The following is a 13,961-nucleotide window of genomic DNA, read 5'->3' on the forward strand; positions in this document are numbered from 1 at the left end:
GGAGATTGAGCAAATGTATATTCTAAACAAATGTCCTGAGAATTTGGCACAGTGGAAGGATGCTCAATAGCTGCTACGATTCTTCCAGCCGGAGCAAGTGGACAACAAATATATGTTTTTAAGGCAGCAGTATTAGGAGGGAGAGACAACTGGTCGTCTACTAACTTAGTTAAAGCGCAAAGAAAAAACTCTTACATATATACCGTATATACTCGAGTATAAGCCGAGATTTTCAGCCCAAATTTTTGGGCTGAAAGTGCCCCTCTCGGCTTATACTCGAGTCAAGGTGGGTGGCAGGGTCGGCGGGTGAGGGGGTGAGGGCGCTGAGGCATACTTACCTGCTTCCAGCGATCCTGACGCTCCCCCTGCAGTCACACGGTCTTCTGTGCTGCAGCGTCTTCCCCTGTTCAGCGGTCACGTGGGACCGCTCATTAGAGAAATGAATAGGCGGCTCCACCTCCCATAGGGGTGGAGCCGCCTATTCATTTCTCTAATGAGCGGTAACGGTGACCGCTGATAGAGGAAGAGGCTGCAGCACCGAAGACCAGCTGTGTGGGAGAAGGAGCGGGACTCCGGGACCAGGTAAGTATGCAATATTCACCTGTCCCCGTTCCAGCCGCCGGGCGCCGCTCCATCTTCCCGGCGCCGCTCCGCTCTGACTGTGCAGGTCAGAGGGCGCGATGACGCATATAGTGTGCGTGGCGCCCTCTGCCTGATCAGTCAGTGTGGAGAGACGCCGGGACCGGACGCTGGGAGCTGCAAGCAAGAAAGGTGAGTAGGTGTTTTTTTTTTTTTTACTGCAGCAGCAATGGCACAGATATATGTGGAGCATCTATGGGGAAATATGAACGGTGCAGAGCACTATATGGGGCACAGCTATGGGGAAATATGAACGGTGCAGAGCACTATATGGCACAGCTATGGGGAAATATGAACGGTGCAGCGCACTATATGGCACAGCTATGGGGAAATATGAACGGTGCAGAGCACTATATGGCACAGCTATGGGGAAATATGAATGGTGCAGAGCACTATATGGGGCATAGCTATGGGGAAATATGAACGGTGCAGAGCACTATATGGCAGAGCTATGGGGAAATAATGAACGGTGCAGAGCACTATATGGCACAGCTATGGGGAAATAATGAACGGCACAGAGCACTATATGGCACAGCTATGGGGAAATATGAACGGTGCAGAGCACTATATGGCACAGCTATGGGGCAATAATGAACGGTGCAGAGCACTATATGGCACAGCTATGGGGAAATAATTAACGGTGCAGAGCACTATATGGCACAGCTATGGGGAAATAATGATCTATTTTTATTTTTGAAATTCACCGGTAAATGCTGCATTTCCACCCTAGGCTTATACTCAAGTCAATAAGTTTTCCCAGTTTTTTGTGGCAAAATTAGGGGGGTCGGCTTATACTCAGCGGTACATACTGATAGGGAATTTAGATTGTGAGCCCCATCGGGGACAGTGATGATAATGTGTGCAAAACTGTAAAGCGCTGCGGAATATGTTAGCGCTATATAAAAATAAAGATTATTATTACTTATTATTTTACGGTAGCTTAAAGGACAATGGGGGAAATATTAGAAGTATATTACATTGGATTTACTCTAGGTTATACTCACCTAGAGTAAATTATTCACAAGAGAAGCTACTGGACTATCTGGGTAGGGTGGGTCTACCGGTTCTGCGGGACAAGAATAGGGAAGCTCTAGAGTCCAATTTCTTTGGAAGAAGTGCAGCAGGTATTGGGAAAGATGCCTAATGACAAGGCCCCAGGATCAGATGGCCAGCCAATAGAGCTGTATAAGTGATTTGAGGAAGTGTTGGGGCAAAAATACCTAGATATGAGGATAGAAAAAATATTTAAAATTGAGTCCTCAGTGGTTGATACCTTTTTAATGGCTAACTGAAAAGATGGTAACAAATTGCAAGCTTTTGAGACTACTCAGGTCCCTTCATCAGGCATAGACTAATACAAATTCTGAAGAATCACATATTTATGCACAATACAGCCCCCTAAAAATGCCATAGATAAGACAGGTGATGTGAATCAGAACTACCTTCATAAACAGTTATGTCCATAAATATTGGAACATTTCATAGATAAGCAGTGTGAATGTTTTATTGTCGTCTGATTGGGGTCTGGTTCTATGTTATGATGACCCACATGGTCTGAGGAGCAAATTCCTTAGTTGATGTAAAAAGACATAAATCCACGTGGCACATTCATGCCTGCACTGAGTGTGTCAAAGGTCATCATCAGTTTATATTCCCAGACTCTTCTGTCACTCTGAGATTTGAAGTTACCTTTGAATACAAGTAATTTCATGTCCATAATACTGTGATCTGGGAGACAAAAATGTATTGCCACAGGTAGATCCATTCTTTTTTCTCGTATTGTGTGGCGATGAGAATTCATTCTTGTTCTAAGCTTTTGCCCTGTCTCCCTCACATACAGACCCCAGTTGGACATTTAGTACAAATAATTAGGTACACCACATTAGATGTGATGCAGCTGAAAGTTCCTGGGATCTTGTAGTCCTGATGTGAATTGGTGATCTAAATGTCCAACTTGGGGGTCTGTATGTGGGGGAGACAGGGCAAAAGTTTAGAACAAGATTGAATTCTCATTGTCACACAATAAGAGAAAAAAAGAATGGATCTACCTGTGGCAATACATTTTTGTCTCCCAGATCACCGCATTATGGCATTAGGTTCATGCCTTCAAAATCAACAGCTATTGACCTGCAAATGGTATTTTTTAAACCTGCAAGTAGCACCAGATAACCTGTCCACTAACTCTATTGTCTCCCTTGATGCCACAAAGGAGTTTGATAGTGTGGAGTGGGAGTATCTGTGGGCAGTGTTGGGGAGATGGGATTTGGTCATAATTTTATTAAATAGATTAAGATACTATATGAATCCACAAAGGCTAAAGTAAAGGCTAATGGGGTAATGTCAGCAAGGTGAGGTTTTCAGGGGGACTAGATAAGGCTGCCATCTATCGCCGCTCCTCATCGTACTTGCAGTAGAACCATTAGCTTGTATTATTAGAAGACATCCAGGGATAGAGGGTTTTAAGTATGGGAACAAAGAAGAAAGGATTGCTCTATGTGCTGATGACATATTATTCAATACTAACTTGGATAACTCTATTCCAAATATAATGTTGGGACCTTTTCAGGCCTGACAATAAGCTGGCCTAAATCTGCATTTCTACCATTGGACTCCAGGAGTACAGCTATTTGGGAGAGTCTGCCCAACATTGCAGTAGATCAGAATTTTAAGTATCTGGGGCTTTACATTACTAATAAACCTCAGGAGTTTATTCAATTCAATCGAAGTCCACTAGTTATTAAAATGAGGATGAATGTGTGTATATAGGAAAAACTACCTCTGTCGGCCTAGGTTAGAGTAAATCTCATCAAGATGTGCTTAATGCCATGCATTTTGTACGTTGTGCAAAACTCACCTGTTTGGATTCCAAAATACTGGTTTAGGAAAATGCACAACATCTTTAGAGATTTGGTGTGGAAAAGACAGACCTCTGGAATAAAACTAGAAAAACTGTAATTACCAAATAATTGCAACTAAGAGACGCAATACGGGCTCTGGAAGCCATCTGTGATCTGTATATATCCTCTAATGTGCTGGTAGACTCCATAGTACAGGCAAAATCAACAAAGGGAATCATCTCTCTGGTTTGCAGCTAATTGTTGCTAACGATTTTGGGTGACCTAATGGCTCAGATTCAGGGTAAGTGGGAGGAGGATGTGGGTAACATTTCTACAGAGGAATAGGAAGAGGTGCTGGAATCTCCAGGGTTGCTTTCAATAAACACGATGCAGAGAAGGTCTCCGCTGTTTCTAGTTCATAGAGTTTATAGGAACCCCAAGGTATTGTATAGAATGGGCCTAAAGATGGATGACTGTTGTCCGCGTTGCACGGAACAAAATGCGGACCTGATGCACATGATTTGGTCATGCCCGAGACTGGTGGGACATTGGAGATGTTTGGTAGATTAATAGCGAAGTGTTTAATATTCAACCACGCTTAGTGCGAAAACCTGTGTTAGGATTAACGGGGAAGGTGGGATGATCTCCACAGGTACAGTTAGCTATTGCTAAAGTACTGTACCAGATTAGAAAATCTATAGCCACACACTGGCTGGCAACCAGACCTACTTGTTTAGAAGAAGTGGTCCAAGCTCTCAACTCTACTATCTTAATGAAATAAAGGGGTTTATATAAAGAGCGGGGCGGTTGGTAAATTTTGTAAAGTATGAGGAGACTGGATTAGGTGCGCAGCTGTGATTTCGGAGGAGCTGGCTAGATACGTCTTATTTAATGTACTGATCCTGTAAATTATGATTACCACTTGTCTGGGTAGTAGGATAATGTATTTGACTAATTGTCTCAGAGTAACACCCACCGTATATCAGCATGGGTATGGTTTTATTTTAATACACACGGTGGGGGAGGGTGGATGTTAGTTCTGGGTTGGGAAGGGGAGAACTATATGGTGGTTATTTGAATCTCATTGAAAGAATAATTGGTTTATATGGGTACTATTGCTATATATTTACTGTATGACATCATGTAAAATATTCTACTGTAAATTATTTGGCGTTCAATAAAAGTTTATTGATTAAAAAACCAAGCCCTCACATGGCTAGGATGATAGAAAAATACAAAAGTTACAGCTCTTCGAAGAAAGAGTGGAAACGACGAAAGCACAAAAATGAAAAATGGCTGTGTCCTTAAGGGGTTAAACTAGTTGGTAATCTGGGATATGGTCATTAAGCCATTGTCCAATAACTAATGTGTGTGGTCTTGGTTCTTGTCCCACAGATCTGCATGTTCTTCTCTTGGAAGATCTTTTAGTTCTGCTTCAGAAACAAGACGAGAAGCTGGTACTTAAGTGTCACAGCAAGACCTCAGTGGTGTCTTCCGATACCAAGCAAACATTCAGTCCTGTTATCAAGCTGAACTCTGTTCTGGTCCGATCAGTAGCCACAGGTGAGGACTCGATAAGATATGAAGGAAGAGGATCCATGGGAGATGTTGAGCTCCTATTTGGAAACTTTAACGTTGTTTTGAGAATTGACACTGGACATTAATGAACTAAGGGGGTATTCCCATCTCACACTTGTCATATACTCTGCCACAAAGGTCTTAGATGGGAATTGCCCTTTAATGACCAGTTATGTTGTAGCAATTTTGTGATGGATAACAGCTCCCTTGACAGTCTATTGATCATAGTTTGTGTTGTTGTCTTTTTTCCTTTGACAGATAAGAGAGCCTTCTTCATTATTTGCACATCTGAACTTGGGCCCCAGATCTATGAGTTGGTGGCACTGACATCTTCTGAGAAAAACACGTAAGTCTTGCTGTAGAAGGTGTTGTCAGATGGGATGTATTTTCATATCTAGCTTTTTATGAACTCCCATATTTCCAATAGGTGGAAAGACCTACTTGAAGAAGCTGCCAAAAGTGCCACGAGACATCCACCTACTTTTATAAAACTGAGCACTCAGAGCATAGTCCATTCCGGGACACCTTCTACGAGGTGAGGTCAAATATTGTCCATCTTGGTGTCTTTTACACATGTCTCATATACAATTGGATTAAGGTAGTTTTCTTAAAGAAATATCTAAACTTACTGGATGTAACGTTGTCCCTCTGTCTTCTGCAGTTCGGTGTTACAGGATGCAGGCATCCCAAATTTATTGTCCGAAGCAAGTATGAGAACCAACAGTGAAGACCTCACAATTGGTGAATTGTGTTCTTTACTAGATAATCTCATCTATTCGATTTTTCCTCCATAATTTCAAGAGAGACCAAATAATTTCATGTGATCTCTTGCTTGATGCTCTGTCCCTGCAGATGAGAATCAAGGAGAGTTCCTGGGACACTCTCATAAGACTGATGTTCTTCTAGAAGAATCAGAAAGCCTAGAAGAAGATGAAGCACAGACTCCTACACAATTGCCATTTCCATCTCAAGTGGAAGATACAGGAGGGGGTTTGGAGGACCGGTCTGATCCCACTTACCTCGCCTACCAGTGGCCTTCAGTGAGTGAAGGTTTGGCAGAATCTGCACTGGAAGATGGTAAGATATAAACTTGTTCACATTTTGGTCACTTGGTTGTAGATGATCTGCTGTGACTTCTGTTTTGTAATATTGGTCTAGTGTAGGCTTTAGGTTCACTGACCATTATAGTTTGACCCTTGATTGAAATTAATCTCTCTTTAGTCCAGAATCTCCGTCAGCTGATTCTACGGAGGCTTCTCCCCATGAGACATTCGGATCATTCAGAGGATGACCACACGCCTACGCCTTCAGTGTCCGATGGGGCTGGGTACCCATGTGAGATGGTGACAGAATCTGTAACAGATACTCTAGATGATGGTCGGGGAGAAGTGTCATCGCAATGCTCTAGTATTGCAGAAAGCAGTAGGACTGCGGAGGACCTCGCTTATCGGCACAAGCGGCAAGGTTCGAAAGATGCAGAGGATACTATGTGGGATATGGTCGATAGCCGCTTGAAAGGGAGTTCTGAACTTGAGAACCAAAATGATCGATCACATACAAATTCTGAGGACCATAGTAGTAAAGCATTCAAAGTAGTGAGAAAAGGTAAGGTCATCGATTTCACAGTCTGTCATGAATGTGGGTCAAATAAACAAATTAGATTGGTCTGATTACTTGATCTTCTGATACCATTAATGTTCTCAACCATGGCTTACATTTGGGCTACAGATTATATGTATCATTTAGAACAAGCTGCCATGCAGTTGAGGGGTCTGTTTGGTGCTTTAGTTTACCTTTCCTTCATGTCTGGTAGCAAACTTTCATGTTGAGGGCTTTACTTGTGATCTGATGTGGTTCTCAGAGTTTAAATTGATTCATTGCTTTTGATGACAAAAAATTGGTAAAAGTGTTTCCTTACAATAAAAATAACATTGTTCCCCAATGATCAATCTGTAACGAAACCTGGCTGTAAGGCTGCCATCACACTAGCAGTATTTGGTCAGTATTTTACATCAGTATTTGTAAGACAAATCCAGGAGTGGGTGATAAATGCAGACGTGGTGCATATGTTTCTATTATACTTTTCCTTTAATTGTTCCACTCCTGGTTTTGGCTTACAAATACTAATGCAAAATACTGACCAAATACTGCTAGTGTGACGGCAGCCTTAATGTTGAGTTTCCCTGCAGTGCCTCCACAGGGCAAATGAAGCATTACACATTTCCAACTCCAATCAATGGGTTGTCCATGAAATGCATGAAAGGACTGGTCCTGAAAAAGCGAGAACAATGTGCTTCTGTTCTACCCTTTTGACCTAGAGATGATTATTTATTTTGTGGACCACCTTTTAATCCTTTCGTAAGAATACCATAACATGGTCTATGAAAAGGGAATCCCACTGCCGCACAGATTATTGCAGGAGAACAAGCTGCTAATGGAGGTCACAAATGGTGTAAAAAGTGGGACACCTCGGTAACAGAGTATATCAGGGATGATATGTGCCAATACTGTAAGACTCGACTTCACTGGACCAACTCGTAAAACTATCAATCCTCTTGATTACATTTTTTTTTCTTGATGCTTTGTCATCTAAAAAAATGCCATTATTTTCTTTTAGTTATGAGTTAGAGTGATGAAATAACAGTTCCATCCTTTAAATGATGGGACACTTCTAAAAAAAAAAATGTGCGTTTATCACTTGCCCTTATTCGCTTGCGATCATTGTCCAGTGTGAATAAACCCTTCCATAAAACTGTTAAATGCCCAAACGCCAACCTAAAGGATCACTATTGGTCGGCAGCACATCCTCTAGTATTCCATCGACGGTAATGGTATAGATGGCGGAAATAATGATAGTATGACCACCCCATTATAGTTGTCTTGAGATAATATTTTGCTTATCTGTCGTCATGGACAGATTGTCTTACTGCAGAAGTACTTACAGGTTTATAACCATCACAAAAAGGTAATCCCTATCCAAAGGATCGGTGAGACTCCCATGGATTCTTAGAATGGGACTTGAAATGCCCAGTGAGAATATAGCAAAGTACTTGGCTAGCTCTGGCTAGTGATGGTTCACCTAATTGGCACCAACTCAATTCTGATGCACCATTTTCAAGTTGCATTCTTGGGATCCATAGCGGTCCAACCAGTGAGACTCCCACCAATCCATGGTAAAGATGAGAACTTTAAACATTGGGAGAACCATTGATCCTTAGAATGAGACTCTGAGTTAGATTATGCTTGGCATCTGCTGAATTCTGGTGGGACATTTCAAAGCCCTGTTCTTGAGATTGGTGGGGATCCAATCGATGGGATCCTTTGGATAGATGAGAACTTGTGGTGATGGAATAATGGTGCTTTTACATTGCATTTTGTTATATGCTTAGTTGGGGCATAGATCTGAACCCTCTGCAAAATGGGATTTGAGAGTATGTGCCGACTGGGCCATAGACTATGAAGATGCTAGCAGAGCGAACGTGCTCTCTACCATGCATCATTTTCGGTCGTGTACACCTTCTGGAGACAGACAAACCAGACATACCATGTCTGAATGTCTGACTTCAGAGGCGTAAACGCCCGAGAATGATGCACTTCAGAGAACAAGTTCGCTCTGCCAGCACCGTCATAGTCTATGGCTTCATTGGCACATACGTCCAAATCCCGTTTTGTGGGGCTTTGGACATATACCTTGACGGGGCCATCAAGCATGTAACTAAACGTAACTAACAATTTATCACCTGTCCAAGGAATCCCATCAGTCAGACTCCCACCCATCCTGAGAATAGGGCTCTAAATGTCCCATCAAAATAGAGAAGATGCCTAGCAGGCGCACCAACACTTGATGGAGCAAGCCAAGTACATGATTTTCCTCTTAACCAAAATGTGGCAAACAAATCTCTTAAAGGGATTGTGCATGATTATTTGAACAAGGTTGGCCAATCCCTTTATTCAAATGATTGTGATCACTATGGCACAGACTGCAGCTTCACCATGGGGGATCTATTGGGGGTGTTTGTAAGTCCTACATTTATGAGGAATGTAATAATTACCTTTTTGCCTTCTCGTCAAGCTGAGGAGATGGTAACTAACCTCCACAATGAGCCATTCCTCCTGAGAATTGTCAATCAGAATTGCACACTAACGATCTGTCAGCTGATTTTCTGTTTTACCTTCTAAAGTTTATTTTTGTTTTGTCTTTTCACCATATTCCCCCTTCCTTTTTATTTTCTTTTTCTTTTATTTCCTTTTTTTTTTCTTTTTAAATTCTGGTGTCTTCTGTACAGCTGAGGTGGTGGGCAGTAATGATGTCATACCGTTGCCAGACAGCAGCCAATCAGAAAGAGTGTTGCAGGAAGCTGGCGGCGGGACGGTTTTAGATGGTAAATCTTTTTTTGCGTTGTAAGAATTTACAGAAGAACAGCAGTCAGCCCTAATCACTGAGATGAGAAAACGCTATCTTCTCACCATCATGGCACAATGGCATCACCCTTCTCCAAAAAGAAAAAAAAATACCCCAAATTTCTCATGTTAATATATCTATGACTGATAAAGTAAGATTCCCTCATCTGTATGATGATCAACAACATATTGAAGGTGACATTTTAGATCTTGGGGTTGAAAGAGTCTTCTAATTGGTGATGGAGTGTATTTTAGACCACTGGCTTGAAAAAGTCTATTTGTTGGATGTGGAACATATTTTAGAAGCTGGTATTTTGGATCCCAGCGTTGGCTGAGTCTACTTGTTGCTAATTATTTATAGTCCACTGTCCCCTGATGTAACAGATTTTGACTACAGAAGCCTTAAGATTAATCCAATTTATTCTCAATCTTGAATGTGGTCTAAGCAACTAGACCTTCAAACATATGGACCACGAGATTTTACTAGCATCAGAATATGATGGACCACGAGATTTTACTAGCATCAGAATATGGTGGACCACATTATTGGAGGTCTGGTTGCTGGGGCCACCACAAATGTCCAGATTAATCAGGATCCGTCTTAAGCCCTCTGTAGCAAAGAGACCAACACTATTTCCTAGAAAAATCAAACTCCAGGCATCCACAGTAACAAAAGAGGCTATATTGGGAACACGCTTGTAAATTGTAGACCTCTAAAGCATTTGTGATCCCAAATACATTCAGAAGAGTGAGACTGCTTTTGAAAGAAAATAACCCTAATTTTCCTAATTCTCTTTCTTTAATGAAGCCTAATTTGTTGGCATCTTCTCTATATTCCTGGGGGGTCAAAGATGAAGAACCTTCCGTTTGTTGACTTGAGACTCGTTTTTGTAAAGTCATCATTCCTTGGTGCATCTATCTAATGCCTTCATGTTTTATTTTTGTTCTTTGGGAATTATGAAAGTTGGGTAGAAACTATTTTATCTGAAAATTTTCTTTTTTAAATGGCATTTTCTTTTTTAAAAATTTTCATTCAAATTTTGAAGAATGGTGTATTTCATGTTCTCACCCTCACAACTTCTTTGAAACCCTATAGTATTATAGTAAAAGTCTGAAGTTTTCCTGATGCCTCTTGGTTTTTAATGGTGGTAATTTGATTGTGGTTTCAGACTGTGGCATTTTGATTTGCATACTATTTTATAGCAGGAAAAAACATTCTGATTGCATGGTTGTCTTGGGTGTTATGTTTTTTTTTTTGTGGAGGATTGGGATATTTAGAAGTATCTTTATATTTGATCAATGATGGCAACCATTCTAGATAACTTATTGGTCTGCTTCCAAAAACTCAAAGGAACCAATTTGAAATACAAAGGAGGACCAAGATCTTTTTTAAAGGTAACCAAATGTTTTGATATGGTATAGCCACTATCTCTAGTAGAGTTGATCGGTGGGGTTGGAGTCCTGAGACGCCCACCGATTGCAAAAGTAAAGGGGCGGAAGTGTTCAAGCTGATATTTGAGCATGGGCCTATAGCAATACTGCGATACAATACTTTGATAAAAGGATTATCTGAGCAATACTGCCCTACTTTTTGCAGTCTTTGTTGGTTCTGAGACCCAAATCCCTTCCGGTCAAAAACAATAAATGGTGGTTACAACAAAGTTCTTTAAAAAAAAAAAAAAAAAAAAAAAGAAAAAAGTTTTGTCACTTTTAATATAAGTTTCATATCCTCTACGTCTTGAATTATCCCACTTTTCCTTGAAACTTTACTCATCCCACCTTCATTGTGTTCCTCTCAATATTGTGATGTTATAGATGAGGTCTTTTTGGAGATGTTCCTCAACCATTTTCATTTGAGTCAAAATGATTGATCTTCACCAATTTTATCAGTCAAGGGTGATGCCTCATAACATTTTGCTTATCCAGCTAGCTCATTTTATTTTATTTTTAAACTTCTTTCCGCATTCTTCTTGAGGTCTTTTCTTTGAACCTCATAACCCCCTGTGTTTCCTTCATATTAACATCTCTGAATGCACTATTAGTTCAGCCAAATCTAATCTGCTAATCCATTGTTTTGAAAGCTTAAAACCACATGGCCAGAGAAGTCATCTCATCCGCTAGACCCTCGCTTACAAAGTGGTCTTGATATTGACTTCTCACCAATGTAACTGCATGTACTTGAGTTTTTTCCTATGTTAAAATTCCCTTTTCCATAACATTATTTTCTCCACTCTACACATTAGGAAATATGTTTTATGTGGTAATGCCAACTGTACCGCCGTTACCAGAACCCGAGGAAGAGCCCCAGCGACCTTCAGAATTGAGTCGGTACAGAGAACCAGAAGGAAGCCCAAATGTGACAAAATTGGTCAACAATGTAGAAAATGGCAACCTACCAGCTCAAAGTATAGAAAGCAAAGCGTCTGGCTCTGACTTGCCCCCTAGTTTGGTTATTCAAGATGTTGATACGATCTTCAGAACAATTGAACAGCTAACAGCCAAATTACACAGGTTACAGGTGAGATGACGCCTCCTACAAATAGATGAGTGAATCATGGGTACAGTGTGATCTAGATAATGTAGATTCTTATGCTTTAGTCACACTAAACGACTTACCAATGATCACGACCAGCGATACGACCTGGCCGTGATCGTTGGTAAGTCGTTGTGTGGTCGCTGGGAAGCTGTCACACAGACAGCTCTCTCCAGCGACCAACGATCAGGTGAACGACTTCGGCATCGTTGAAACTGTCTTCAACGATGCCGAAGTCCCCCTGCAGCACCCGGGTAACCAGGGTAAACATCGGGTTACTAAGTGCAGGGCCGCGCTTAGTAACCCGATATTTACCCTGGTTACTCTCGCTGCTGCCGAGAGTTTCCCTGCACTGACTGTGTCAGCGCCGGCAGTAACAGCGGTGACGTCACCGCTGTGTTCTGCTTTACGGCCAGCGCTGACACAGTCAGTGCAGGGAAACTCTCGGCCAGAGCGCGTGCATTAGCAGCGCTCCTGCCAAAAGCAGTTTTAACCCTGTGGACGCCGGGGGACGTGACAGACATCAGAATGTGAGTATGTACTGTTTTTTTTTTTTTTTTACTTTTACAATGGTAACCAGGGTAAATATCGGGTTACTAAGCGCGGCCCTGCGCTTAGTAACCCGATATTTACCCTGGTTACAAGTAAACACATCGCTGGATCGGCGTCACACACGCCGATCCAGCGATGACAGCGGGTGATAAGCGACTAAAAAATGGTCCTGATCATTCCCCAACGACCAACGATCTCCCAGCAGGGGCCTGATCGTTGGTCGCTGTCACACATAACGAGATCGTAAGCGGGATCGTTGCTACATCACCAAAAGCTTGACGTTGTCGTTATGTTGACGTTATGTGTGACTCCGGCTTTACAGAAATGGAAATGTCCTCCTTGTTGAACATTAATTTTGATGGAGACTCGTGTGTCTCTTGCCAAACAGAAATCCATGAAAGGATTTAGCTCTGCCTTACTAGATTGCATAAGACCCGGTCAGCCGCCAAACGTGGGCTTCTATACCCTGAAGTATTTGATACAAATTTCAATATGCTCAGTTGGTCATGTTCTGATCATTGTTGTTACCATACATGTATACAAACAACTTGGATGGGCAAGAATCATTTTTCTCCTTCGCCTCATTGGGGGACACAGACCATGGGTGTATGCTGCTGCCAATAGGAGGCTGACACTAAGTAATACAAAGAAAGTTAGCTCCTCCCCTGCAGTATACACCCTCCTGCTGGCTCCCAGCTAACCAGTTCTTGCTTAGTGTCCGTAGGAGGCACACGGACGGGTCTGCTATTCAGACCCAAAGAACTCTTTTTACCTTTTTTACATTCTACAACGGACGAATGGGGCGACGGATTCTTTCATGTTCCGATCTCCCCGAACCAACAACAGGTGAGCACGGGAGTTTTTCCTCTCCTGTGACGTGGGAAGCCACTGCCTGAGCTGATTCTAGGGGTGACGGGCCCCTTCAAGGGCACCGATCTCCCCCCTCCCTTATCAGACGAGCACTGGAGTGTCACCTCCAGTATCCTCTTCTGCAGCCAGGCCTATTGCCGGACATGCAGCCCTGCCCACCAGGTTTTACCCTCGGCTGTTCAGAGGCACCTTCCAGCGTGGCGTCCGTGCAGCCCCCACTGCATCACCACTGAAAAAGCGGATGATGGAAGGAGGCGGATGGTTCCTCTCCACCTCCCCTTTTACAGGGATGGTGGATGGAGGCTCCCCAACCCTGCACTGTCCTATCTACCCGGGCACAGTTCTGACCTGCAACATCTGCCATCCCCTTCATATCGGGGTAAGTGCACCGTGAGGGTTTGTTTTTTCCGGCGGTCATAGGAGGGCTCCATAGCGGCAGGGTCCCCACAGAGCTTCGCGGCACTTTCCCCTTCAGTCTGCGGGTGTGCGCCGGCCGAAACCATAAATTTAGTCCCCGGCTTCGGCCCTGTTTAGGCCGCATCCCAGGAAGC

The 13,961-nt window shown here is 42.5% G+C and overlaps 1 protein-coding gene across 5 annotated transcripts in view; it reads left to right on the forward strand.

Moving 5' to 3' along the window:
• Nucleotides 1-13,961, forward strand: part of ARHGEF11 (Rho guanine nucleotide exchange factor 11) — a 184,052-nt gene that overhangs the window by 159,979 nt on the left and 10,112 nt on the right. For 4 of the 5 annotated variants that reach the window (XM_069728322.1, XM_069728333.1, XM_069728341.1 and 1 more), the window contains 8 exons: nucleotides 4,872-5,039; nucleotides 5,313-5,400; nucleotides 5,482-5,589; nucleotides 5,716-5,795; nucleotides 5,907-6,131; nucleotides 6,276-6,659; nucleotides 9,341-9,436; nucleotides 11,699-11,973. In XM_069728322.1, coding sequence (XP_069584423.1) covers nucleotides 4,872-5,039; nucleotides 5,313-5,400; nucleotides 5,482-5,589; nucleotides 5,716-5,795; nucleotides 5,907-6,131; nucleotides 6,276-6,659; nucleotides 9,341-9,436; nucleotides 11,699-11,973 — 1,424 coding nt within the window. The remainder of the gene's footprint in view (nucleotides 1-4,871; nucleotides 5,040-5,312; nucleotides 5,401-5,481; nucleotides 5,590-5,715; nucleotides 5,796-5,906; nucleotides 6,132-6,275; nucleotides 6,660-9,340; nucleotides 9,437-11,698; nucleotides 11,974-13,961) is intronic. The other variant, XM_069728350.1, reaches the window with a different exon arrangement.

Source organism: Ranitomeya imitator, chromosome 1, assembly GCF_032444005.1.
Source record: "Ranitomeya imitator isolate aRanImi1 chromosome 1, aRanImi1.pri, whole genome shotgun sequence".
In the NCBI taxonomy this organism is placed as follows: Eukaryota; Metazoa; Chordata; class Amphibia; order Anura; family Dendrobatidae; genus Ranitomeya; species Ranitomeya imitator.